The 26,128-nt window shown below is 40.1% G+C and overlaps 1 protein-coding gene across 2 annotated transcripts in view; it reads right to left on the reverse strand.

The window, feature by feature from the left end:
* Positions 1-6,777: 6,777 nt before the first annotated feature.
* col5a1 (procollagen, type V, alpha 1) overlaps positions 6,778-26,128 on the reverse strand; it is an 87,687-nt gene continuing 68,336 nt past the window's right edge. Inside the window, exons 35-66 of one of the 2 annotated variants that reach the window (XM_011481505.4) lie at positions 24,809-24,853; positions 24,673-24,726; positions 24,543-24,596; positions 24,412-24,465; positions 23,808-23,915; positions 23,640-23,729; positions 23,165-23,218; positions 22,887-22,994; positions 22,157-22,264; positions 21,366-21,419; positions 21,210-21,263; positions 21,026-21,133; positions 20,397-20,450; positions 20,205-20,312; positions 18,998-19,051; positions 18,782-18,889; positions 18,533-18,586; positions 18,399-18,452; positions 18,262-18,315; positions 18,123-18,176; positions 17,925-18,032; positions 17,708-17,761; positions 17,578-17,631; positions 17,297-17,404; positions 17,098-17,151; positions 16,986-17,021; positions 16,839-16,892; positions 16,463-16,733; positions 15,547-15,659; positions 12,604-12,672; positions 9,351-9,584; positions 6,778-9,260 (exon numbers count right to left, since the gene is read on the reverse strand). In XM_011481505.4, coding sequence (XP_011479807.1) covers positions 9,114-9,260; positions 9,351-9,584; positions 12,604-12,672; positions 15,547-15,659; positions 16,463-16,733; positions 16,839-16,892; positions 16,986-17,021; positions 17,098-17,151; positions 17,297-17,404; positions 17,578-17,631; positions 17,708-17,761; positions 17,925-18,032; positions 18,123-18,176; positions 18,262-18,315; positions 18,399-18,452; positions 18,533-18,586; positions 18,782-18,889; positions 18,998-19,051; positions 20,205-20,312; positions 20,397-20,450; positions 21,026-21,133; positions 21,210-21,263; positions 21,366-21,419; positions 22,157-22,264; positions 22,887-22,994; positions 23,165-23,218; positions 23,640-23,729; positions 23,808-23,915; positions 24,412-24,465; positions 24,543-24,596; positions 24,673-24,726; positions 24,809-24,853 — 2,733 coding nt within the window. In that variant the 3' untranslated portion in view covers positions 6,778-9,113. Of the gene's footprint in view, positions 9,261-9,350; positions 9,585-12,603; positions 12,673-12,730; positions 12,800-15,546; positions 15,660-16,462; positions 16,734-16,838; positions 16,893-16,985; positions 17,022-17,097; positions 17,152-17,296; positions 17,405-17,577; positions 17,632-17,707; positions 17,762-17,924; positions 18,033-18,122; positions 18,177-18,261; positions 18,316-18,398; positions 18,453-18,532; positions 18,587-18,781; positions 18,890-18,997; positions 19,052-20,204; positions 20,313-20,396; positions 20,451-21,025; positions 21,134-21,209; positions 21,264-21,365; positions 21,420-22,156; positions 22,265-22,886; positions 22,995-23,164; positions 23,219-23,639; positions 23,730-23,807; positions 23,916-24,411; positions 24,466-24,542; positions 24,597-24,672; positions 24,727-24,808; positions 24,854-26,128 lie in introns of both variants that reach the window. The other variant, XM_011481504.4, reaches the window with a different exon arrangement.

The following is a 26,128-nucleotide window of genomic DNA, read 5'->3' on the forward strand; positions in this document are numbered from 1 at the left end:
GCGGCTCCCGACATATTTGTTTTTTGTTTTTTTCGTCCAATTCGGCTCTTTCAACATTTTGGGTTGCCGACCCCTGAGCTAGAAGGTGTGAATCATAAAATAAAAAAGAAAAACAGTACTCTTAAAATGGCCAAAATTACAAACAATAAAGACAATTTGGTTCTATAGGAATACTTACATCTGGACCGTAACAACCTCAAGCTATTTGTAATAGATAATATGTATTCTTTTTTTTTAAACAAACCTCAATTTAAATGTATTTGAGAGGCAGAGAAATAACAGAGCTCCAAAAATATTAAATAAATGATACATTTAATGACTTTTAATGATTAGTTGGATACGTTTTCCAAAGGCCTGTTCAAAAGGGCGTATGCTTGTGTTTTTAGAATATGCTCTGGACATCAGCACACATGTATACACCATCAGTATAACCCTTGTGCTATCATATGGGGTCCAGATGACCCGATCCTTACATTGATTTGTTCTCCCTCCCATGACAAAGGTGGATAAAGGTGAAGAGGATTTAATGTAATCCATGGACACCAGTGAAGACCACAAATCATTGAAGAAAAAAGGTTCAGTGCACTGTCTTGTGGGGTCTAGATGACCCACTCCCAATGTTAAAGTTGCTTAGGATAGCACAAGGGTTAAGAGACATTTAGCACAAACTAATGTACCAATTGAATACATTATACTACTTCATAGAAGGGTACATCATCTTGATAGAAATAGGATTCAATACCACACAAATAATTTTAAAAAATGGAATGATTTAAACACCAAAACCAGTAACACCTGAGACATCACCAGCAACACCTTAATGACACACACTCTTTGATATACCGAGAATTTGCTCATTCTTGCGTGGAGGAAGTGGCTTTTCAAATCGGCTTCACACCGACATGCACAGTGTTGCATGACGACAAAAACCCACTTCTCTCCATAACAGAATCAGCTAATTTACCTTGATTGCGTTAGCATGTTCCTATTAAAAAATGTTGCAAGACTGTTTCTCTGATTACACTTGAATTCTGTTAATCCCGTCAACATCTGCAGCGTTATGGTAGAGGAATTAATTTAAATACTGGAGCTAAAGCTCCGGTGTAAAAGTGTTAAAAAACTCAACGGAATTCAACTCTACTACATTTCTAGACTGATGCGCGATAAACCAAAAAAACGTATCCTGTTTACTACAGCATTATTTTTTTCCTACCAAAATTATTTAACTTTTTTGGGTAGTTTTTACTAGAAGTGATGATTTTTTTTTACAAACACAACAAAAAAAAAAGCCAAATGAATATGTAGTTTTTGTCGGCATTCTTGCTCCGATTTAGTTTAGAGACTTACCCCCCCCCCCCCCCAAAAAAAGAAAACTCTTTTGTTAGAACTTTGAAAGATCTTTTCAAAGAACATTAAGTAAAAAGATTGACGTTGTAAAGGACTAATTTACATCTTAAGACAGCAGCATTAGTTTGGTACAAGTGTGAATGCTGAAAGCAGTAATTTACAAGCATAATGGGGAAAAACCTGCTTTTCTCTCAAAAAGTCTGAAAAAGAAGATTAAAGTTGATGCTGAGCATTAGTAAAGAAAAGTTCAGTATTTAATGGTCATTCTAGTAAAGCAAAACAGTTGAGACTAATATAAGAAAAAAAATACTAAAAGACAAAAAGCCAAAGCCAAAATTAATTTGCAAAAAAGCCCAAATTAAAACTAAGAGAAAGTTTCTTTGACCTTCATGAAAATCTTAAAATACCTAGAATATAAATTGCTTTTAACCTTATATGTCACATCTTGCAGTTTAGCTTGAACAGGAAGTGTAGTTTTTTGTTTGTTTTTTTAACTTAGTTTTCACATTTTGTTTTTCTGAACTTTTAAAGGGTTGTTTTGCGGTTCAGATGTTCTGTAATTATTTGGTTTAATGCTGTCCACCGTTGTCACACCACACCTGCTTCTGTTTTTAATCACCTCAGCTGTTTCTGCTTCAGGTAATCATGGTCTCAATATATTGAAGTCTACAGCTGCATGGCACTTTTGGCTTGTTGTTGTCTATTGTCTATGTTTCATACCCAACAGGGTTTTTTCTTTTCTTTTGTCAAATACTCAAGTTAATTATTTAAAGTTTTCTTTAAAAGTTTCAATGAAATGTCTTCAGTTTTCTCATGTTGAGATCCTCAAACATTAAACTCAGAGTCTGTTCTTCTCTTCCTCCAAGGTGCTATTTGCCTGCTTGAAAATCTCCCATAAGCTTCGTCAGCTCATTAAATTTTTATGTTTCATGCTAATTCTGTCTACAGTTTTACCTGTGGTAAAGAGTAGTGATCATATACCATTTTTAATTAAAACTTTAAAATTCTGTTTCAGAACCCTAAAAATCAATTGCTCAGCATAAAAGGTGAGCAGCTGCAAGATTTAAAACATTTGAGGACGATGTTTTGTTTGTGAAAAGTTCTGTTAAAGAAATTTGAGAAGTTATAACTTCAGATCCTCTAAATCAGGAGTGTCAAACATACGGCCTGCATTAAATCCGGCCCAGTCATGAGTAAAAATTATAAGGATGTTTTTTATTTTTTTAAAAAGCACATTTCTAGTCCATTCCTGTGGCGAGTTATAATTTTTTAAAGAAATAATCAAAATGCGCAATTCTGCCACTAGGGGGAGCACAGAAAAAGCAAAACAGGTGAAACAGCATACATTTGCATGTGCCATAAGCGAAACCTAACAGCTCTGCGTCTGGGTAAGATGTAGTTTGGTTCCGGGCGAGCCCCCACTGCTGTTACATTACCATAAGAATGATCAGTAGTGACACAATTATGACCAAAATATTTGAAAAAAGAAAAAAAAAAGTTGGAGGTAAGTGAGCTGAGCTTTCCAGGAAAAATTGACTGAGTTTTATTTGTTCACAGATTTGAATGCAAAACCTCCATGCTTGGTATGTCATCAACAGGTAATCAAAGAATATAACATTCTGCACCACTATGAGACTAACCATAAAGAAAAGTTTCACCATTTGCAGTGAGAGTTAAGAAAAGAGAAGATTGACCAACTGTTAGCTGGACTGGCAAAATAACCGTCTACCTTTACTGCAGCTGTGATGTCGGTGATTGAGCAGTGACAGCTACTTTATTACAAACAAGTTGGAGCAAACATCCAAACCATTTTCGGATGGCGAACTTATTGAAAAATGCTGAAGACTGCAGAAGTGTTGTACCCCAAAAAGCAGTCGACCTTTGCTAGCATGAGTCTCTCAAGGTTTGCAATTACAAATACAACATCTCTGAGGAGACTTGGGCGCCAAATGAAGGTATCCTGTCATTTATTGCATTTATTGCATCACTTTTGATGAAAGCACCGATACAGATACTGCACAACTGTGCATATTTATTGGAGGTGCTAAAGACACCATCAGAGCAGAATTTCTTGAGTTGATGGACACAACAACTGATGACATATTCAGCTCTCTAGTTACTGTGCTGGACAATGTTGGAGTGAACTGCTCACATGATGTCAGTCTGGACACTGATGGCGCCCCATTAAAGGTCAGGAAGAAGGCAGGTGATGCCACAAAATTCAGGCAGCAAACCAGGAAAAGATTCTTGGACATTTCATTGTGTTTTACGCACTTGAATGACGGCAAATGTGTTTCTGCACAGGATTTGAATCCTGATATTGATGGACGGGTGAAGTTTCATGAGAGAAAGGAGGTTAACTACAAATTATTTTGGTCACAAAGGTTTGCGAATTAAACTTAATTTACTTTTTCATTGATTTGCACATTTAAATTTTAGGCAGGTGTTTAATTCTTTTCCTTGGCACCTTTTGAGTTTTTTTTGGGATTGTTTCAGTGTCATATGTACAATATTCAGTCTGTATAAAATTGAATAAACCATTTTTTTTTTAATGAAATGCTTTTTATTTGAGATCCATTGGCCTCTGTGAAAGGATGTATGACAATAAGTGATTAGGCTACCATGTTGGTTGAGGCATTTTTTCCAACTGAGTAAAACAACAAAGCTGTTTTTTGCTTTTATATTACTGGTCCGGTGCACTTGGGATAAGACATCTTGAATGTGGTCCCCGAACCAAAATGAGTTTGACAGCCCTGCTCTAAACAAAACCACTTTGACTAAAACATCTCGTCCTGTTTGACTTTTTCAAAGCTAGACATGTCCATCTCTGCACAGTAACTGCTTTCACTGTGTTTTCATGTGCATTTACTGTTCTTATTTTAACAATAAGGTTAGGTTTCCAACAATATCTGAAATGCTTGACTGCTAACTTTTTATTTTGAGTCATTTCAATATTGATTTTCTGTTTTACAAATGGAAAAAACCTTTTCTTGCAGAGGTTAGTGCTGCAAGTTTAGTTAATTTTTGCCAATCTGCTGTGGTCCATTTAGATGGATCAGCTACACTAATGCCTACTTGAAAGGAAGTGGACAAAGTGTTATGTTTTTAATAATCTGAAAAATAAATGAAAAATGAAATTAAAAGTTGTTTATTGAAATGGATGTTGACTATTGCATTGTTGTTGAATACCAGAAAAAAAAAGCAGCAGTGGCTCAGGCGGTTGAGCAGGTCGTCCAATGATCGAATGGTTGGCGGTTCTATCCCCGCTACCCCCAGCTAACTGTCGTTGTGTCCTTGGGCAAGACACTTCACCCTCCTTGCCTCCAAGGAATGATGGGCAGAGGAGCCGTAGGCACGAACTGGCAGCCACGCCTCTGTCAGTCTGCCCCCAGGGCCGCTGTGGCTACAACAGTAGCTTACCGTCACCAAGTATGAATGAGGAGTGAATGAATAATGGAAACATTTCAAGCGTTTTGAGTGTCTGGAAAAGTGCAGATTAATCCAATCCATTATTATGCAGGTTAGTCCATTGTGTCCTGCAATGGGTGGTCCAGCACAGATGTTAAGTTTAACCTGGATCTTCTGTCTCCCCCACCCCCCTGACTGATACCAGGGGGCAGTCCAGGACAGAGATGGAATTCTTTATCACTTTGTCCAGCTTCTTCCTTTCCCTTTTGCGTGATGTTGCTGCTCCAGCAGGGGGCGTCATGCAGGGTGGTGGCTGCCCCAGCAGAGTCGTAGGAACCAGTTCAGCGGCCTAGTGGGAAAAGTGTGTTGTGGGTTCTAGTCCACAATCAGGTTATACCAAAGACTCTAAAAATGGGGCCCAATGATACTCGGCATAAAAAGGTTGGATTGTGACTGCTCCACCAGGGGATGGGTCAAACACAAAGATCAGATTTTACAAACCCAGATGTGTGACAGCTGATGGGACTTTAATTCTAGAAGTGACCCCTTCTAGGGGACCACAGTCTTTTCTGCAGATATTCTGTCCTGCATCAGTCCTCTGTACTCATCAACAGTGATGAAGCCAACAATTGTTGAGTCAGCAAAAAATATCTGTAGAACCCTCTGTGTTGTACTTGAAGTCTGCAGTGAAAACGAATGGGACCAGGACAGTTCTTTGTGGAGCCCCCCACACAGCAAGTTAGTGGTTAGTTGGCTCTGATATCAATATCTGATGTAAAAATGAGTTTTAAAATTCTTGGACAACTAAAAACGAGAAGAATTAAACACATTTTTGGTCCATTAACAAAGAACGTTACCCTTTGGGAGTATCGTTGGCTTCTCATGCTAGCTAGTGATTTGACGTTCCATATTGAGGCCTCGAGGCGTGTGCTAAACACGCGTCTGCTAAACCTTTCATGTGCAATGCGCACACAAAAGGTTGCTTCATTTAGGGGAGGAGTCTAAAGTGAGAGCGTCCCAAGCTTTGGTGCCTGCCTTTACTACTTAACTGATTCAGGAAGTGGTGTTTGGGATGTGTCGTGTGCTATGACAGTGATATGAATCCCTCAGGCTCCATTTAAAATGTGGGGGTTTAGAGAATTGTGGTCAGTGAGACTGTTTAGATTATTTCCTAATCGTTTTCCTTTTAGATACAAAGTGTCACACACGTTTTTCATACTTTGCCATTTTGCTAACAGTTTTATTCACAGAGGATCTTTGATATTTTTGCATCCAGTAGATGTCCTACTGGACCAAATGAAGCTTCAAGAAGCTTTTCCCTGGACTGAATCAACTGGATGTAAGGCTTCAATGCTTCATGAAGCTTTATCTGCCCATCACTAGTTAACCATTCAGATTGGTTGTTAACTTGGCTTTCCTGTTCAAGTTTCTGGTAATTCCAAATTAAAAGTGGCTTTAAAAGCACATTTTATAGCTTATCAATCATCATATCACAAAATACCGGTAGCGTTGCCCTCCTTACTTTTGTATCCCGACTGCCTGAGGAAAGGCCTGGTTATTTTCCTTCTGACACAGCAGAAGCATTTTCGTCATCATTGGATAAAGCTGAGTCGTCAGTTGCCCCCCAACTCATTTAGATGCCCCACTTAACATCACTGCTGCTATAAATCGAGCTTAGATGAGGAATTAAATTGAGTTTCTTGCATTACTCACCCAAAATGCTGCCTCATGAGCTCTGATGGTCCAGAATGAATCCTGTAAACACTGCGTTAAATATTAAGCATTGCAAGATGCAGAACAACCTTCTATTTCTCTTACTCATAGATCTGTTTGATGTACTGGACTTGCTGCACGCTGCGCAAGGTCTTCTCCTAATGAGGCGGTTCAAGTGCTGCAAGCCATCTTCTCCAGCAAAGATTCAATCTAAGCAGATGATTAAATTAGTGGTGCACCGCAGAGATGAATAAATAACTCTTATCAGGATCTTGGAAAAGCCTGACCCAAAAATTCACACGATAGCTCTTCACATTTCCTCTTTTTATTGCAGTAAAACTCAAACTCCAGGGTTTGGAAACAAAAGCTGGAAATGACAAAAGTTCACAAGTAAATCCAGGAGGAGAGAGTTTGATGGAGGCGTTGGACCTGCTGGATTACGGTGCTTGAGATCGTCCCTCTTTGTGGGGTCTCTGCAAAACGAAAGTCACTCAACAGTGTTGGCACCAGTAGCAGGGCAAACGATAACCTGAGCGACATCTAAGTGTATTTCCGTATTCCAGAAAAAAAGCTCTTCACACAAACATGTCACAAAAGAAATGTGAGGCAAAAGATGATTTTTTTTTAAACCTCGTGCAAAATGAGAGAATATTTTTCCTATGGGATGTAAAGAGGGGGCCTGTTACACTTAACACTATGGTATCATTTATTTTATTTTAAATAATACAATAAATATACTACAAAGCAACATTTTGGAAGTTACAAATTCATATTTATCTTTCAACTTCACAACTTTGATTTTTCTTTCGGTTCATTTATTTTTTAAATTTTCCCGATTTAAAAACAAGCTGTTTCCTGATGAATGAAGAACTCTACAAACTTGGAACAAGAGAAAAAAACTTTACAATTTCATGCATACAGATAGGTTTTAATGCTTCAAAAGACATACAAGAGTGGATGGCCACAGTAAACTTGAATTTATTGACATAAAAACCAATATAATTTTCTATTCTCTTATCCTTACACAGGTTTGACAAGACTGGGAAAACAAAACAGACATAAAAAAATGCAAATCTACAAAATAAAACAAAAAAAAGGCACCAACACTGCAGGTTTTTTTTTTCCTTTTTCTGAAGAAATTTACAAAACCAAACCAAAAAATTACTTTTATATATATATGAGAAAAGTGATCAATTTGGAAAATGGATAAACTTTACTAAAATAAACAAACTTGACTTAACAGAAATGGTTCAAGTCACAGATCTGCAAATTAAAAACAAAAAAAAAAACCTTAATATGAACAGTTGAAAGTTATCTGTGGTAAATACTAGTGGTCATAAGCATAAAGAGTGCATAGTTTGAACACGAGCATTAATACATTAAGGGGAAAAGGAAACAGGTTTCAAATTTCTAATCTATTTTGGTGATTTCTTATCTTTTTCAAGTTGTTTCCTATGCAAACATGATTTAATAGCACTAGAATAAACTTTGGTAAAATGCTTCAATGTTTGAAGCCTCTTGAACAATAAAAAAAAAGAAAAAAAAGATCTGCATGTCCACTTTGTGGCACTGAATGATCCGAAAGCATAAGTCCCCACAAGAAAACTGCGTTCTTCCAGATGTTTACGTTTCTGTGTGGCCCGCTAAAGCAGGAGCTATGAACCGGCTGCCATCTCAACACGAACCCAAACTGGGTGCAGCACAGGCCCAGATGTGTTGGTGATGCAGGTTTGTGTGCACGGGGAACCAAAACGCCACAAATGTTCTTTCACTTAAAAACACATCTAGAAAAACACATAGCACCACAGAAAAGAGAAAAAAAAAATAGCACCTTGGTTTCATTGCGTTGTGTTTGTTGTTGTTTTTTTAATGGGATGTCACTACTCCCACTGAGTATTTCAGGGGGAAAAAAACAAAAACCTATTAGGGTAATGATATGGCCACCAAAGTGGGTGTTCAGTTCAGAGGACGCAGGAGGATTTTAATCTGTTTGCAAACCAACTGTCACATGATGTCGGAGGACGTGTTTTCATCCTTTATTTCCATTTTTGCTCTTAAATTACAACAAAGCTTGTTCCACAAAGACAGGTCGTGTTCTTCACTTTCAATTTACAAGATCCTCTCAATTTAGGTGTTCTGAGGTCTCCTACCTCACATTTGATAGTCACATGCATGTTTTAAAGCCAGAAGTAATAAACAAATAACAGGAAAAATATACAGAATGTACAAGAGAATGTGAAAGACGGGTGTGCACAACATGAAGCTTCTGTAGAGGGGGAGCAGGCAGACCGATGGGGGGAGGGAAAGGATGACGAACACACAAAATAAATTTTGTTAAAGAGTCTGCAGCAAAAACAAATGGACTGGCTGGAATAAAAATGGGGGCCAAAAGGGCCAGGATGTAAGTGTGTCAAAGAGGAAAAAGACTTGGCATCCAGTTTCAAAACCTGCATGTGATGTAGAAGGTATACTGAGGTTTCAAGGTTATTTCCTCTACTCCTACAGAATTTCATCCTTTTCTCGTCTTTTTTTTTAACTCATACTTGTTGCTTTATGGAAAAAACAAAAAACCCAAAAAGTTACTTTTTTACAAACACATTTGTCCTTTGTATCTCTTTTCAGTTGTTCCTCCGTTTAAAAAAGTCTTAGCCAATGAAACAGACAGGCCCCACTTCGAATCCGAACTTCTGCGTGGATCCGCCAAAATCGTTGAACATGATGTCCACAAAAGGCACCTGTTCTACCTTTGGTGTGTTGATCTCCAGTACTGTTTTTTCGTAGCCCTTTTTCAACTGTCAAGAGAGAATATCGGCAATAAATAAAAATAAAAAATAAACATCTAAAGAGTTTTGCTTTGAAACTGTAAAGGAACAGTTCCTTACCGCACAGCCGTCGACCACGGCGCGGATGTAGGGGTTGTTATCATAAGACATCTCCTCATCGTTGGAGCCTAGGAAGCGAATGGCCTTGTCGTAGCTGTCCTGCTGCTGATCATGCCAGGCCACCGACTGGTAGCAGTTGTACGTCATGTTCTGCCGAGCTGCCGCGCTCAGCAAACGCAGGAAGGTCATCTGAACCACGCCGATGGGGTTACCCTCCGCATCCACATAAGACAGCTGCAAAAGAAAAGAGGGAGTTGAGCCAAGTCTAGAGTATTTTTTTAAGGTAATTTTCAACTCCACCCCAAAAAAAAGGGGAAAATAATGACATACTTAAATTGAATACATTTTCTTTACTATGTCTTTTTTTTTTTTTTTTGCTAATTGGTTTTTATTCAACGTTTAAATATCTCCACTCCATCTAAACAAAATGAAATCCGTTTTCGTGTTTTTCAAGTGCTTTTCATTGCAGAGTTGGAAGTCAGACATCGGAGGTAAGCACTGATTGCCTCGAGTCGGTCTGAGTCAACATTTCTATGGCAACCACTCTTGTCAATCAGGAGTGGGTGTTGTTAGGAGACCACACCCCTACAAAGTGAAATCAAGCTAAACAAGATCTGTCAATCCAATGCTTTGAATGTTGTGGAGGCCTTGGATTGAATCATCTGATTGGCCAGTTTGGAACTTGAATAACCTGCAGTACAAAAACAATATCGTAAAAAAAATAAGATTATCAAGAAGCTATAAGAACAACAATGACTGAGTAATAGGAGTCTATGGGATTTTTCTGTTTGGAACGCCAAGGGGGGAGGAGTCACTAAGCAGGTCACATCTATAATGGTTTAAAAGCATTCTAATTATTTAGAAGGAACACATATTTCCACAAAAACTTAAGAATAACATAAAATACAAATTTGTACTTCTAGGACATCTTAACAATAAAACGGTCCTGGGGAATGTTCATAAATTTCACACCTTGATTTGGTAAGGATTCGCACAATCAACTTCCTTTTTTACCAGGCTCATGAGTTTTTTATAAGGGAAAAAAATAGAATGAGAGGATAGATTCGGATTCTTTGCATGAAGTCCAATCAGCATCTTTTGAAGTAAAAAAAAAATATATATATAAATCGATTTGGCTTCCCACTCGCATTGTAGCTTTCGTTAGGACACATTCAAAGTTTTTTTTTTTCCACATTTTTACATTCCTGGTTGTGTCATTATGATATGACCACTTTCTATATGGCTTTGATTGGGCATAACTGAAGTTTCCTTTAGTAGCAGGTTTCAGATCTTCAGAAAATGCTTAAAAATTAAGTGTATAAAGCGAAATTCATAAGAGAAGACGGCTGATGCCTGGAGGCTGTGCTGATGCTTACAGTTTTATGTGGATCCTCTGCATTTAAAAAAAAAGCAGAACTAAACACCAAATTAAAATCTGAGTCAAGTATTTATGTAAAGGTGCATAAACTGTATGAGCAAATAATTCGAAAATGCTGAAAATGCTATGCTCAGACTAGGAAACATGGGGCAGGAATGATGTGTTAATTGCCTAATTAACCTCGGCTCACACTTGCATTGCGTGTGCAACAGAAAACCCGGCTATATCCTATTAAGGTAATTATAGTGCTAAATAATCCTGACTAATTAGATCTGGAACGAGTCCCGGTTCTTCTTAATGTCAATTTGCATACCAACCATCAAACATCCATTAGATCCACATGGTGTCTTTGTCTTTCAGACAAACAAGACTGACTGGGAGATGTGCATGCGGAATCCTCGCCATTCAAGCTCCAGCAGCAAACCTTTGACGACCCGGATGGGTTCTTCTTTGCGTTTCTCGACTCGTTCTTGCACATCAGCCAGCATTTGCATGCACATGCATTAGGGAGCAGCATGGTGCAGACACTCAGATGTTGTTAAGGAAGACTTTGTTTTCATTTGTGCAGCAGGTTAACTAATCCAAATAATTACTCCTATAATCCAGACTTTGGTGTTTCCATCTGAGTGTCAGCCCAGTGCTTCATCTTTAGATCTGGCTGGGCGGCCCCCATGCTTTTTGTCTTTTGCCCAGCCGCTCTGTATCCCCCCCGGCAGCCAGCATCTTCAGAGTGACATTACCTCTTTATCGCCGCAGCTGCAAGTCAACGACTGACAACCCAAAAGCGGGATTGTGACTGAGCGCCAGACCTGTCTGACTCCAAGTTACGTGAACAAACTGGGAATGGGAGGAGGAATGTTCCTCTGTGTGGAAAGCAGGGATGCTAACTTCCCAAATCAAAATGTCAATTTTCCTGCTTCTACTACAACTACAAACGGATGGAAACCTTTGGAGTCATGGGAATTTCAGGCACTCAGTCACCAGATGCCTTTCTAAGAAAGCAGACGTTTAGCAGAATACAGCTGGATCTCAATGGAATTCAGTTAGACATCATTCTTTTGACTCATTTTATATATTTACTAGCTCTGATTTAGCTGAAGTTTTAGCACGGTTACTCGTGAACTCATGCACATCTACTGTGGAAAAACTTTATATATAGGTGATTTTTTATTTTATTTTATAACTTTGCATGGGAAAAATATGTACAGAAAAGCGTACGGTTTTGTTTAAAGCAATTGTACTGATGTGTGCATGTGCAAAAATCAAAGTTTGAACGTTTTTTTTTTCATCTTAAGATGCCTATAGATGTCAATGGATTTTAGATTTAAAGAAAATGCACGAACAAAAGGAAATCATGCATTTACTCTCCATTGATAAATTGATAATAAAAAATAATTAAAAAAATTAAAATGAAATAAAAAGCATTCTTTGACCACTAATAGACATCTTTATAAACTGTTATTAAAATCTCAAAAAAGAGAAAGATTCTCTTAATTTCCTTTTTTTTTCCCCAAAATATTTGTGCCATAAATCATGCTAGTAATTTTTTAAATAAATTATTTGTTTTTCAGACCCAAATGGTTTAACTTTCAGTTGGATCAATAAGGGGTCATGCCAGATTTTTTTCTTTATGTTCACTTTATCTCAGTGACCCAAACGCCTCATCTGCTTGCTCCACAAACCTCTCCTCCATTGATTTGTGAGGCATCAGCTGCATTTTGCTGGACTGAGGTGAAAGCAGCATGCATGCAGGAACAAGCAACAAGCAGGGCTTGATACATACTTTATAATGAAGAACCAGAACCATGCAGAGCCTCAGGTGCACAGAGTCCAAACTTCAGGCTGGACTCTGTGACCGCAGGCGGAGCCACTTACCATAGAACCTCTCTTGTAGCGACTATACCAAGTGCCTGGTGAATCTTTGGGCCATTTTGCCATTTTGCTCTGTAAAATACGAGAGGCATTCAGGGAAGGGGAGGGGAAACTCGGGGGTGTGGCTTACCAGTTTACCACGTTTGAATTCACTGAACCAGGAGCCAGGAATCTCCTTTACCCAAGATGTGATCCTAACCTGAGGGCATGGATTAAAAAAAAGCCAGAAAAGGAGGAAGAAAAGGTTACGGTCAAAGCAAGGAAATGGATTTGGTGTAACTCTCAGAAGTGCCCCTCTACCTTAACCCTTAGAAGTTGGCGAATTTTTTAAAAGGTCCAATCAAATGACCAGCTTTAAAGAGCATTTCTGACCAACACTGACGGTCCATTTTTATTTTTTTAATTTGTTCCTGTTTATGTACATTTTTTAACTTGATCCCCATTTGTTTCAGGAAGTAACTGGACAGAGCGTCCGAGCAAAAGTGTTGAATCATCCTTTATCCAATAGAGTGAAAAACTCCTCATATCATCCAGAATTATAATTTTTTTTTTTTAAAGTTAAAGTATTTCTGTATTTTGTGATGTGGTTATATGTGAAGAGATGAAGATAAATGTGTTTGGAAGGGATTCATATCTTTTATTTTGAAATCTGTGCAGTGCATACCAAGAACAACTGAAACAATAGGTGTATTTCAAAGTAAAAGCTTGCATTTTACTTTGCTGTTTTCAAAAGTTTTTTCTTTCTTATTACATTTTTTTAATTAAAAATGTGTCTATGATGAAAAAAAAAATTGTGAGATTTTTGTGTAATTTTTGGTCCATTGTGTTATGACAGAGAGCGACAAACAAAACTCAAAGGTGAAGTCGTGTTGGAAAAAACTGTTACCAAAGACAGCAGTTTTTAGAATAAAAAAACAACGCCATTTCTTTTTTGATGTCCAAAAAGACCTGGACTCCTAAGGGTTGAGGTTTTCTTTCTTATCTTTCCTCCACTGAGGCGTCTTTCAGACCTGAAACAGGAGTCAATCACATCAAGCAGAACATTTTTGAACACATTTTGTACTCCAATAATACATCTGGTAGCTAATTGCTGCTAAAAAATTCAGGAGTACACAAGGATTTATCTAGAAATGACGGGCTGTCTGTGTCCTCTGTTGGTTCTCAGAGCCGGCGGCTCTAACTTTGTTATGCCATTAAAAGCTGCGAGTTGGCCAACAGGAGACGACTCTAATGGTCCCAGCCGTGACAGTGAAAAATGTCTCCATAATTAGAGAGCAGAGTTTGATAAAGAGCTGTCATCAAAGGCGTAATGCGATAATGAAGGATGGGCCAGAGATAATCTATTACTCGGAGATGGCGTACATTAAACCCATGCTGCCTTGAAGGTTACCTTCACCTGCTTCCACCAGAGAAGTTGGAGAGAAGCTCCGTCACCTGGCACGAAAAACTCCATGTGTTGGCAAAAAACTTATAAGTAGACGGGAAAAAACAACTAAAATGAACTCAAAAAAGACCTACTGCAATAAAAATCTGTTTTTTTACATGTTCGTGTGGCATTTTTCAGATTGTGAAAGCTAAAAATTAGCATTTCTGAGTATTTCTTTATTCAAATAGCTTTGAACCACAGCAAACCAAAAACGGTAGTTAGAAAAAAGCTTGTAGTTGTGATGTGAAGATTACGCTGGGCAGGCCACAAGCTCTCTGCTCCGAACTATGTGTAACAGTGTGGGAAAGGGGGGCGGGCTTCCTCTTCAATATGGGTCCCGCCCACAACTCAAAGGGGAAGTTCTAGTGAACCCCTGCTGATACGTTATTTGACTTTGGCTAAAAATAATAATTAATTTGTCATTTAAAAACACTGGGAACAATACATGAAGCTTTCTTTAGAAGTATGAATGTGTTTATTCTAGGTGTAGTATTTTAAGTAATGTAACACAGCTCATGTAATAGAGAAAAACATCGATACACAAGTGCAAACATTTCCGATTTTTGAGATCCAGTCCTAAATAAAATTTCGATTTTACTTTTTTTTTAAAACAAAACCATTCATGAGTCGAGCTGCAGTTTAGTGTAGCGAGAGCTTTAGCTAGTAACTTTTTGTGTTCCAGCATTTCAAAGCTGCTTCTGTAGAATAAAGCAGCAGTTATGCGTCCTCATATGAACCATCTCGAGCCCACGAGGGAGTGTTTTTATTGTAAATGCTAAAAGTGACAGCGCTGGCTATTTTTTTTCAGCGCTGACACAAATGAGAGCGGCTGAACGCCAGCGTGCTGTAAAGTCAGCTTCATTATTCTGGGCCTACATAAACCTCTGCTCCTCTGAGGGCTCTGAGAGTGGGATAGTAGGACTGTAGTGCTGCGGAGCTGCACAACCTTCTGAGTAGTCGGGGACAATGTCTCCACGCTCCCCTATTTTCTGCTCTCTCATGCATAATGAACCCAAAGTGCGCCTGTCGCCTGCCAAACGCTGTTTATGAGAGGCACTTCCAAAAGTAGCGCTGAGGCAACAGAGTGGGGATCAGTTGGAGGGAAAAATGTGATCAAGGCTGGGGCGAGGAAGTTGTCACCCCCCCAGCTACGCTTGTAAAATAAAACTGATGAATCATCTCACACGTCGTCCTGTCAGCATCACTCCAGGCGGCTGCGCCGAGGCTAATTACACTGCTACACAAGCAGGTACAGCACTCACAAATCCTGAGATGCTCGAGTTATTTATACAGCGCTCACAGCAGTTAGTCCCCTCTGTGAGGAGAAAAATAACCCTTTTCTCATGTGGAACGTCTTCAGCCTACACTCTTTTCAGTCAATCACAGACTTGAGGCTGGAAATAACCGAAAATGTTTGCTTTTACGCTGCTGCCTCCCCACGCACCCAATCCTCCAACACCCCGGCATGTCTCTGGTGTGCCCGCCCGCCCGCCCGCCCGCTCGCTTGTGTGCACACGTACCCCTTCAGACTTCTTATCGGGGAAGATGCAGCTCTCTCCGCCTGCTGTGAAGTTGCAGTAAACCTTGAAGGAGTCCCGTGAGCAGCCCTGGTTCGGATCAATCCAGTACTCGCCTGGGAAGATGAAGGAGAGGCGGAAAGCACAGAGAGAATGAGGGTACATCTGATTATCTCTATTCACTCCAATTGGATCAAAAATCCCATATATATGCATGAATTCCCATCATTATGGTCTGGTAAATCATTAATGAAGGAACCAATTATTCCTTTTTTTAATTTCATAACCTTTTTTGGTGTCTTAAGAATAAAAGCGTCCATATTTTTATCAACCTGAAGCCCCAAAAAAAGGCATAAAAACAGAGTTGCAGAACCCTGTTTCCACCAATGTACATATTTTATCTACATTATATCTATAGTTTTGAGTAAATGACAAATATCACACCTTGTGTGCAAGGATAAAGTCACAATAAATAGAAGCATTTAAAAGAAAAAGAAAATTTACCTGCAGATACGTTGCAATTAATATTTACCGTCAAAATTAACCATTAACAAAAGTTAAAAAATCACAATTTTTGTTCACCGCTTGTATTTTTTAATGGAAAATCAAACCTTCATTGAATGTTTCCAATGGTTTTATTAAGACTGATCACTGTTGGTCATTTCTGCCGAGTTGCATGAGCAAACACAACATTTTAGAGATGGATGGGGCAAGTACCATATGTATACATATGTCATATATATGTCACCATATATATATATATACATTGCATTGCATGTCAGAGTTAATCATAGGAGACTTCAGGACAGCAGCTAATTGATATTTAAATTACATTTATAATAGTCTAAGAAGTCTATAATAGTCTTACGGTGATTTAGCAGAAATCTCTACAATCTTTTTCAGACAAAGTGGTGCTTACCGTCTGTAAATTCAGGGTGGCAGAGCTGCAGGTCTTTGCATGTTCTTGCTGGGTTGCTCTGTGTTCCCAGTGGATGCTTCATCTGCTCGATCTCCTGCTTCAGAGAGTTCAGCGACCCGAAGATTTCCTCCATGCCGTCGTCGTAGTCCTTGTAGTTAGCGTCCATGGCTGCGTCGTCCATCACTTCACTAGCGTCAATGTTTCTGCGCGTCCTGCCCTTCATCGGCGGAGCTGCCATGGGGAGTGGATGGATGACATCACCAGGAGGGCCCTGTCATAGTAGAAGACAAATACTGGTTTAAAATCAGGATACAGATGATAGAAATGCTCCTTAGCAAGGAATACTATGAGAATGATCAAAAGAAAAGGTCCTTACAGGAGCCCCAGGAGGTCCAGGGATACCGGTCTCTCCCTTTGGTCCAGTTTGACCCTAATCAGGACAGATTAAACCAGTTCTTACTCAAGTAAAGACTGAATAAAATCTACCCATTTGGTATGAATGTGACCAAAACTAAAAACTTACAGATGAACCCTTTGCTCCTTTGGGACCTGGAGGGCCCTAAAGACACAGAAAAAGAAATCAAGACATGTTCTAATAAACAGGAAGTACAGTACAAAGCAGTTGATTGACTTACAGGTGGTCCAGGTGGACCAATGGGACCAAGTGGGCCAGTAGGACCAGAAATACCCTGAAGGAGAGATAGTTACAAAACATTAACAGGAATTATCAAAATATCTGGTTTTAGTCGGTTTAATAAATACACTAAGAGTTCTCTGAACAAAAGAGTGAGCATTAAGATTCCCCTGACTGGGGGGGGTCTGTTCCAGCCTTACATTGTCTCCTTTAGGACCAGCTGACCCTGGGGGGCCGGGAAGACCTCTGTCACCCTTCTCTCCCTGTTCACCTGGGGGTCCAATAAGACCGATAAGACCCGGATGGCCCTGTGGGGAAAAAACAAGGTGCGTGAACATCATTGATCCACAGGTAAATGACACTCAAACTGGAATTTATTGCCCAGATAAAAACTTTTCATGAATCCTGAAACCATGATGACCAAAGTCCTGGTCTACATGAATCTTCTGCAGACCTCTCCATCAACCCTGCCGTGACTCACCTTTTCTCCTTTCACACCAGTGTCTCCTTTCAATCCAGGTAAACCAGGAGGACCCTGAGGGGAAAAATGCTAGATCAGATCACAGCACATTTTGGAAGCCTTAGATCAGAGACACGTATGCTGAACTCACCATTGGTCCAGGAGGTCCATCTGGCCCTGGAGAACCAGGCAGTCCTTGTTCTCCCTGCAAAGATTTATTCATTTTTTTTCACATTTCCAACTTTTCTCCTTAAGCTACACAAATCTATTATTTCTCTTTGCCACTGTCTGTCTTCATTTAATCATAAATGTACATAAAAATATCGCAACAGATTATCAATATTTAGGGCAGAAAGCATGTTACGTACAACTGCACCAGGAATACCCCGAAGACCTTCAGAACCGGGCTTGCCAGGTGATCCTTGAGGCCCAACCGGGCCTGTTTTTCCTGGAGGACCTTCTATGCCGGGCTCTCCCTTTCAAATAAACAAAATTTAAACAAATGTTGGGAGAGTTTGAAAAAATATGAAAGAGAAAATCCTGATTAAACATTATTTTCAAGCAACCTTTGCTCCCTTCTCTCCTAGTCTTCCCTCGGGTCCTGCAGGTCCAGGAGGCCCCTATTGGACATATTTTTATCAGTATTAACGTATTGTGGTACAAAGAAACATCTGGACATAGAAACCCTTTTTTGAAAATACTTACTCTTTTTCCTGGTGGTCCAGAAGGACCAGATTCTCCTGTGGGTCCAGGTGAACCCTGGTTAAAAATGAAAATATATCAGTTTAATGGTTACATATCTCAGGAAAGCCTCACAAAGTTGTCAAAAAATGGACACTCACAGGCTGACCAGACTCTCCATCATCTCCCTTGTCACCAGGTGGACCATCTAAACCCTGAATTGAGAGAAAAATCCATCAATAGCTGCAAACTCTTCCATATCCACCATTAGATTGGAATTTTACATCAAACTTACAGCTGGGCCGGGCTCTCCAGGTGGGCCAGGGTCTCCGGGAAAGCCGCTTGGACCCTAAGAAATATATGAAAGCTTCATAAAGGACAAGTTAAAAAATGAAATAAAATAAAATGAAAAATATATGAAAGCTGCTTTAGCTTAAAGGACATAAACCTTCTATGAAGGCATCCCATTGGCTGGACTCATGTTAAAACACTGATTCATGTTTTCCCCAAATAGTGAGGGTTAGAGAGAGAAACTAGAGCTTACTGGGCTGCCTTTAGGGCCATCATCTCCAGGGGGGCCTTTGGGGCCAGGAGGTCCAGCAGCACCAGCAGGACCAGATTCTCCTTTTTCTCCACGTTCTCCTCTTGGACCCTAAATGAATTCCCAGCACAGAAAAGGAGACCATGACAAAGTTTCAAAGACAAATAAAGGTACATTTTGACCAAGAGGAGTAAATGTAATTCTCAAACAGTAACTCACCGGGGGCCCGACTTCTCCCTGAGGTCCTGGCTCTCCTGATTCTCCAGCATCTCCCTGAAAGAGGAGGTTGGGGAGTTGTTAGGTTGGAGAGACACACATTACCACTCAGTGTTTTTGTTGCTGGTTCGTGCCTCTAAAAAATCCAGCAGCCCTGACCAGCCCAATGCCCTTGTCACCCAAATGGGAACAGAAAGAGACGACACAAGAGATTTCAATCCATCAAATGCGGCTGGATGGTGCGGCTGCAGCGAGAAAATGCTCTGACCTTAGTGTTCTCACTGGACCCCAGCCATACATCTTGTCCTCCTGCCTTATCAAAGAGTGGCCCTGTTGACTGGCCTATCAGCACAGCCGCTCTCATTATTCACTGTCACATAAACCTGCTGTCCTCCCAGCGAGGCCGTGCAGTCAGCCACACCAGTTTTTCAGGCAAAATATTAGTCCACGTCACATTTGGACGGAGCAAATCGATCGGCAGTGCCAGAGCTGCGCTGCGATGTGCTATGATAAGCAGATCCAGATCCCCTCAAGCATGATGCCCCCCCCTCTCTCTCTCTGTATTTCTTAGCCTCAATGGAGTCTCCTAATTAATTTCAGACTTGTTTTCCCCAAAACCTCTCCTGCTGCTGTCATAAAATCCACACTAAGCATTTGGAGATACTCTCTGGAAAGCGAAGCACGCTTCCTAAACATGCGCCGGCTTTCATGTTCAAGCCCCCCCCCTTCGCCCAACACCTTGCTCATATCCACCAAAGGGGCTGGTTGAGAAACCAACAGGGAAAAGTGCAGGACGCCAGCTAGCTCATAAAAGGCCAAATCAGCTGAAGTCCCATTAGCGGTCTGCGGGACTACATGTACTTTTGTGTATTTGTGTGTGTGTGTGCATGTGTGGGTGTGTGTGTGTGTGGACTCTCCTTGAAATACTATAAAAGAGCAATACGTGAAAGTATTGACGTAACCAAACAAAATTTATCCAACCATCACAACAGATTAAGGCTACAAAGACTCATTTTCTTATCACATCACTACCATAAAGCAACCAGAATCCCCACCCACACCCCTGCCATGATGACACTTTTGACCTGTTATTTTCTCTGCATCCAGCGAATAAAAATGGGAATAAAAATGTTTTTGACTTTTTATTTTGAAAATGTTGCATTGTTGCACACACCACCATATAAGTGTCTAAATCTAAAGGATGGGTTACCTTTTCTCCAACAGCGCCAGGGTTTCCAATGCCACCGGGAGGTCCCTGAGGGCCATCAGCTCCGGGAGGTCCAGACGGACCCCTGGGACCAGGAGGGCCAGGTGGACCCTTAAGTAGAAAGAGTCAACCAAGTTTCCAATGGGAACTAATCTGTAAAAGGTTTTAGTTAAGGTGTGAACAAACTGCACTCACCATCTGACCCACGTCTCCAGTTTCACCTTTCTCACCAGGTGGGCCAGGTAAGCCCTGGGGAATTCACAGATGGTTTTATTAGGATGCTCCAAGATATTTTTTATTTACCTTTCATTATGGTCTTTTTTTTTAAACACGCCTAATAATCCAGAAAGCTTATATATTCATTCTTGTTGTAATAATTGATGTAGCAGTAATTTTGAGAGGTAAACAGAGCTCTGTTTATGAGTTGCACCCAAGGTTGGTGTTATTGCGAATACGCCAAGGCAGCTAACATGCAACAGTGTCGGACTGTGTTTTTTTCACGTCTTACTTGCAAAGTTTGGAGTTAGCAAAGTCACAGTAAGTCACAGTTGTTGTTGTTTTTTTTCAAATTGCATACAGTTCGGGTATTTTTGTGACTACGTTAATGCGGCTAACGTGTAGCGTCTTACAAACAAGCTCTAGAGTTTATTACTGTGAACACAGCTAATAAGGTCTGATGAATAGACTTATGTATGACTCTTTTGTCAAACCTTACAGTCCGGTTCACCTAACATGACAAGTTCAAAAATAGACAATTGGCGGGACGCCTTTTAATCCAGTGTGCCCTAAAGTGCGGAAAACACTCTACTCATCACTGTTCTAACCTGCAATCCAACTGGACCTGGAGGTCCAGGAAAGCCTCTTGATCCTTCATCTCCTTTCTGGCCGAACATACCCTGCTGACCTCTGGGACCCGGCTCACCGTCGGCCCCCTGCACAAAGCAGCATCAAGTTAAATCCAATACAGGAGAGGACAGAGGATGGGAGTGCCAAAAAAAAGACACTTACAGCAGGACCCGGTGCTCCAACAGGTCCTTGAGGGCCGGTGGGACCAGGGGGACCCTACAGAAAACACACAGCAATGAGCAGCTCAAAAGGAAATGGGGCGGAAGAAAAGCTCAAAGTATCAACATTTTGACCAATAAAAATCCATCAAGAACTCACATGTTCCCCTTTGTCCCCTTTACTTCCTTTCTGCCCCGGTTCTCCGAGCTCTCCCTGTAAAATGATCAAACAACAATTTTCACATTTATCGTAAACATGAAGCAAAGTATCCCATAAGGACTCTGCACTTCATATTTTCTGTCTCTAAAAGATATCTTCACACCTAAAGCAGTTTCATGGGTTATTGGCAAAAAGAATATGAAAAATATGATGCAAAAATCCTTAAAATTTGGGCCCTTTGCTCTACTTTTTAAAGCCTCTTCTGTGTTGGAGATTGTAATTCCTCCGAGTTTCACTCAGACAACTGTATTTGTCTCCAAAATGAATCTCTGAGCTGTCTGGTCCCTGTAGACAGGACTTAGATGAGGAAGTGTCTACATTTGTGAAAACAGTTGCATGCAGGATTTCTTTTAATCTGCATGGCAAACATCCTCAGTCGGTGCGTCTGTCTGCACGGCAGGAACCCCTCGTAAGCTTTTCTTCAAAGGATAAGATGATCTTCTTAGCATCTCTCGGCAGATCTCTAAATTTTTTTAGATGGGAAGATGTGTCACTTTTGACACAAACAAAATCCCAGAGCTCGTTTTGTCAGTGTGTACAAAGCAGAACAAAAGATCAACACGGCTGATTAGCCTTTTAAAGATATGAAAATCAAAGAAAGTTAGTCAAATACTGTTTTTAAGGTCACTGGTAAAGATATAAGGTTATGGGATGGGATGGATGAAAAGGGCAGGTAGACGGCAAGCAAAGATATAACTTTGAAGAGTCATACTTTCATAAGCAGATGTTACCTTATCTCCATCTTCTCCAGGGGGTCCAGGAGGTCCTCCAGGTCCTGGCAGACCCACAGGTCCTTGAATACCATCTCTTCCAGCAGGGCCTTGAGGTCCTTTCTCTCCCTATCATTAAAATATTGTTACGTTTTTTTTTCCCAAATGGAAACCGACTGGCATGAAGTTTGGATGTAAAGCTACGTTCACACCAGCCTCCAAAACAAGTGTTCAAGCGACCACTTCTAATGGAAAGTCTATGTAGATTCACGTCTACTGCACATTTAAAACCCTTGCATTAATTCATGCTAGTTTTTAAGTCAATTTTTGAAATCTATGTACGAAACGACACTAAACGTTAAACCGCTGGAACTTTGACCAATCTGGGACTCGGATTTGGTAGTGTTTTTTATGGAAGTGCAAACTGTTTGTAAATGGATCATGATGGACAAATGAATATTTTTGGTTTGTGTCCAACCAAATTTAAATGACACAAAGTCTTTTGTTTATCAGAATAAGAGCCGTGAAAGAAAAAGCCTGAAGCAAAATTCGGGAGATTTGCACCGCTTTGACATCTCGCACCAAACCTCTTCCAACCGTAGCTGCATGTACTAGTATTGGGTAACAACAGCCTGGTTTCAACCCCATTTGCTAAAACTGCATTTAAGAGCTCGCGTTCAGCCTGTCTTTGAATGTGCGTCGTTTGCTTGGTGTGTACGTAGTATTTGATGTATGCAGAGTTTGTTATTACCGGTCCGCCTTTCTCTCCAGCAGGTCCCGGAGGTCCCTGTGGTCCAGAACGTCCAGGGAGGCCTGTAGGTCCGGCTGGACCAGCAGGACCTCGCTCACCAGGGGAACCCTACAACAGTGTCAATAGATAGCAAGATAAATACAATTTACTCTTCAACTAAAGCACAAAATCAACCTCATCTGCATTATATAAAGAAGTATTACATAAGAGGAGAAACTTTCCAGAGTCGGAGACAGAACAGGGAAGGTGGAGTAAAGATATAGCTGTCTGATACTCACAGCAGGGCCAGGTGGGCCAGGAGGACCCTCGTTGCCTTTCAGGCCGTGAGCCCCCTGCGGAGTGATGGCAAATCAAAGCTTCAGAAAACAAAAACATTTGTTGGGCAAGCACATATCCTGCCTCCAAACCAACTCTTTATCTTCAAACTAGCTCAGCACGAGGCGGAAAACCTCAGGTTGCCTCCTAAGAGCTGATCAGATGAAAAAGCCTGTTATTTACCAATACAGCAGCAAACAGGCTGCAGGCTAAAGATGAGCTGGTGGAGTGAATAATATATGATTCCTCGAGAGGTGAAAAAAAAATCAATTGCTTGTTGATTATCTGGGAATATCATTTGGAATGTTGTAAAAATGTTTCAAATGTTCTTTTGTAGCCCTCAATTTCCTGTGTAATAACCATAAATAATAAAGCTTTGAAAAAAGTCATCTAAATATTGTAATATTTCCAAAATATAGGACAGAAAATAACACTAACCACAGGACCAGGAAGACCTCTCTCTCCAGGAAAACCTCTTGGGCCTGGAGGGCCATCCTTACCAGCAGGTCCAGCAGGACCTGGGTCACCCTGCCTCCCCAAAAACACAAAAAAACTGGTCAATTTTGGGAACTTCTGAACATAATTGGGAACATGAAATGTTTTCACCTTAGCTCCCTCTTTTCCTGCAGCACCTGGAAGACCCTGCTCTCCGGGTGGGCCCGGGGGTCCGGGGTGGCCTCGATCTCCCATTGGTCCAGTTTCACCAGTTGGTCCCTAAAGTTGCAAACATTCGCCAAATGAAACCCAAACAAATATGAAGAGGAGGTGTGAAGAACACAAACTACACCAGCAGAGACAAAGTGAATAAAATCCATCATTTTTACACATCAAGTTTGTGCGTTTTTGACAGAGCACGAGAGAAAAAGCTGAACATTTGCTGTGTGGGAGGCCTAGTACCCATTAAAGCCCACACACTGGCATTAGCAGCTCTGCTTGGAGGGAAAGTCTATTAAATGATCATGCATAATGGATGCAAAGGCTCACACAAAGCAGGCAAAACAATAAATCTACTTTTGTTGGACTAAAGAGCTCTGGCTGATCAACTTGCAGCCTGCGTTTTTGTGCATGTGCAATTGTATTGAAACACATTCTCCCAAATTTCACAACCCTTGTTTTTTGGTTGTTGTTTTTTTTTTTTCAACAAAAAATGTTTCTGTACAGATGTTAGATATGTAAATCAAGCTGGAATAATTTAGTGGCTGCAACTCACCTGAGGTCCAACCACACCTGGAGGACCAGGAGGGCCGGTTTTGCCTTGAAAGCCCTAAAAAACAAAAACAAATTAAACAATAAATTCACCAGAAAACCAAACATAGAGGAGCTTAATGATCATCTGCTCACAGTCTCTCCACGCTGTCCGGGATGTCCAGGCAGGCCGTCCTTCCCTGGGGGTCCCTGTGAGATTCACAAAACCATGAATATAATATAAACCACTGAAAATACAAGTTTGTTTTGGTGAGTTCAGGCTCACAGGAGGCCCCTTTGGTCCTGCGAAACCCGTTGGTCCCTGAGGTCCTGGCAAACCCTAAAATGAACACGATTTTAGATCAATATCTGCATATTACTGATCACAATAAAAATGGTTCATCATCAACAAATATATGTACCCTTTCTCCGGGAGGTCCAGGTGGGCCGTCAGTTCCTGAGTTACCCTGAAGAGATACGAACAAAAGTTAACTGCGTTTCAAGGGGTTTGACCGTAAAGGCCACTCCCATCATCTTTGATCTACTGTTAAAAGTATTCCAGTTGTCTTTTTATTACGATCATGCCATTTTAGCCTAAATAAAACATATAAAAAACTATTCATTTTCTAGGACATAGTTTCTGCATGGTGGCAAAAGTTTAGAAATTCAGCTCTGAGCGGAGCAACCCCGCCCCCCTTCCCCTCTCTGTTGCTTAGAGCATGTGACCCACCCATCGTTTGTTCTATGTCACAAATACAAGCTTCATCCAACAGGTGTTTTTTTCATCTGCTCCTGATTCACAACAATTTGAAGAAAGAAATACTCAGAAATGCAGTTTCTAGCTTGATTTTCTTTATATACGTCCTCCATTTTCAGAAGAGTACCTCAAAAACACGTTAAAAACACCAAAAAAAAAAACTTGTCATCAGAGGGGGTCTTTAAGAGTCTTCAAAATGTAAGGTCTAGGGCTGAAAAGTGTGAGAATTTCCAAATAAAAATCATAAAGAAAGATTCTTTTACTGTTATTGCTGTTGTTAAGAATAGTAAGAAAAACGTACGTATTGTTACAGAAGTTTAGTTGCTTTTATAGAGATCTAATTTAAATAAACAAAAAAATAAGAAACTTATCAGAAAAGGAATATACATATCTATAAGGACAAAAGTTTATTGATAAATGTTGAACCTGATCACCAAAATGAATAGAATTAAAAAAAACAAAACAGTGTATGATCTAAACGCCAAAAAATAGGGATGTAAGAAAAGTTTAAAAAAAAATAAGAAGTGCTGTTTGTAATTAATTTAAATAATATCTGAGGAGCATTTTATGCAAAAACATTTACTTAAACTAAAATACAAATAGAGAAAAATTGTAGTAAAAAGTCTCAATATAAAAAAGCAAGGCAGGGATGAGCAAGGCATGAACAAACTGGATTTGCTCCACATTACCAACTGATACATCTTTTATTATTATTACTATTAAGATAATAAAAATTATGATGAAATTAAATCAGTTAGCACGGAAAAACCATCTGAGGACGGTTTTCTAAATCTTGAAAATGTATACACCTGACCCAAGTATGAGTCTTTATATAACAATCTAACATTTCACAAAGCTGAGATATTATCTGGGCATATGTCAGCATTTCCACAAAATGTTTTTTGTTGTTTTTAAAAAAAAATTTGTATCCAGCATGTGTGCCTTTTTTAGACAGGGATGGGGGGGCCACAGACCTTCATTTATT

Source organism: Oryzias latipes, chromosome 12 (genome assembly GCF_053564925.1).
Source record: "Oryzias latipes strain Hd-rR chromosome 12, Olatipes_Hd-rR_3.1".
In the NCBI taxonomy this organism is placed as follows: Eukaryota; Metazoa; Chordata; class Actinopteri; order Beloniformes; family Adrianichthyidae; genus Oryzias; species Oryzias latipes.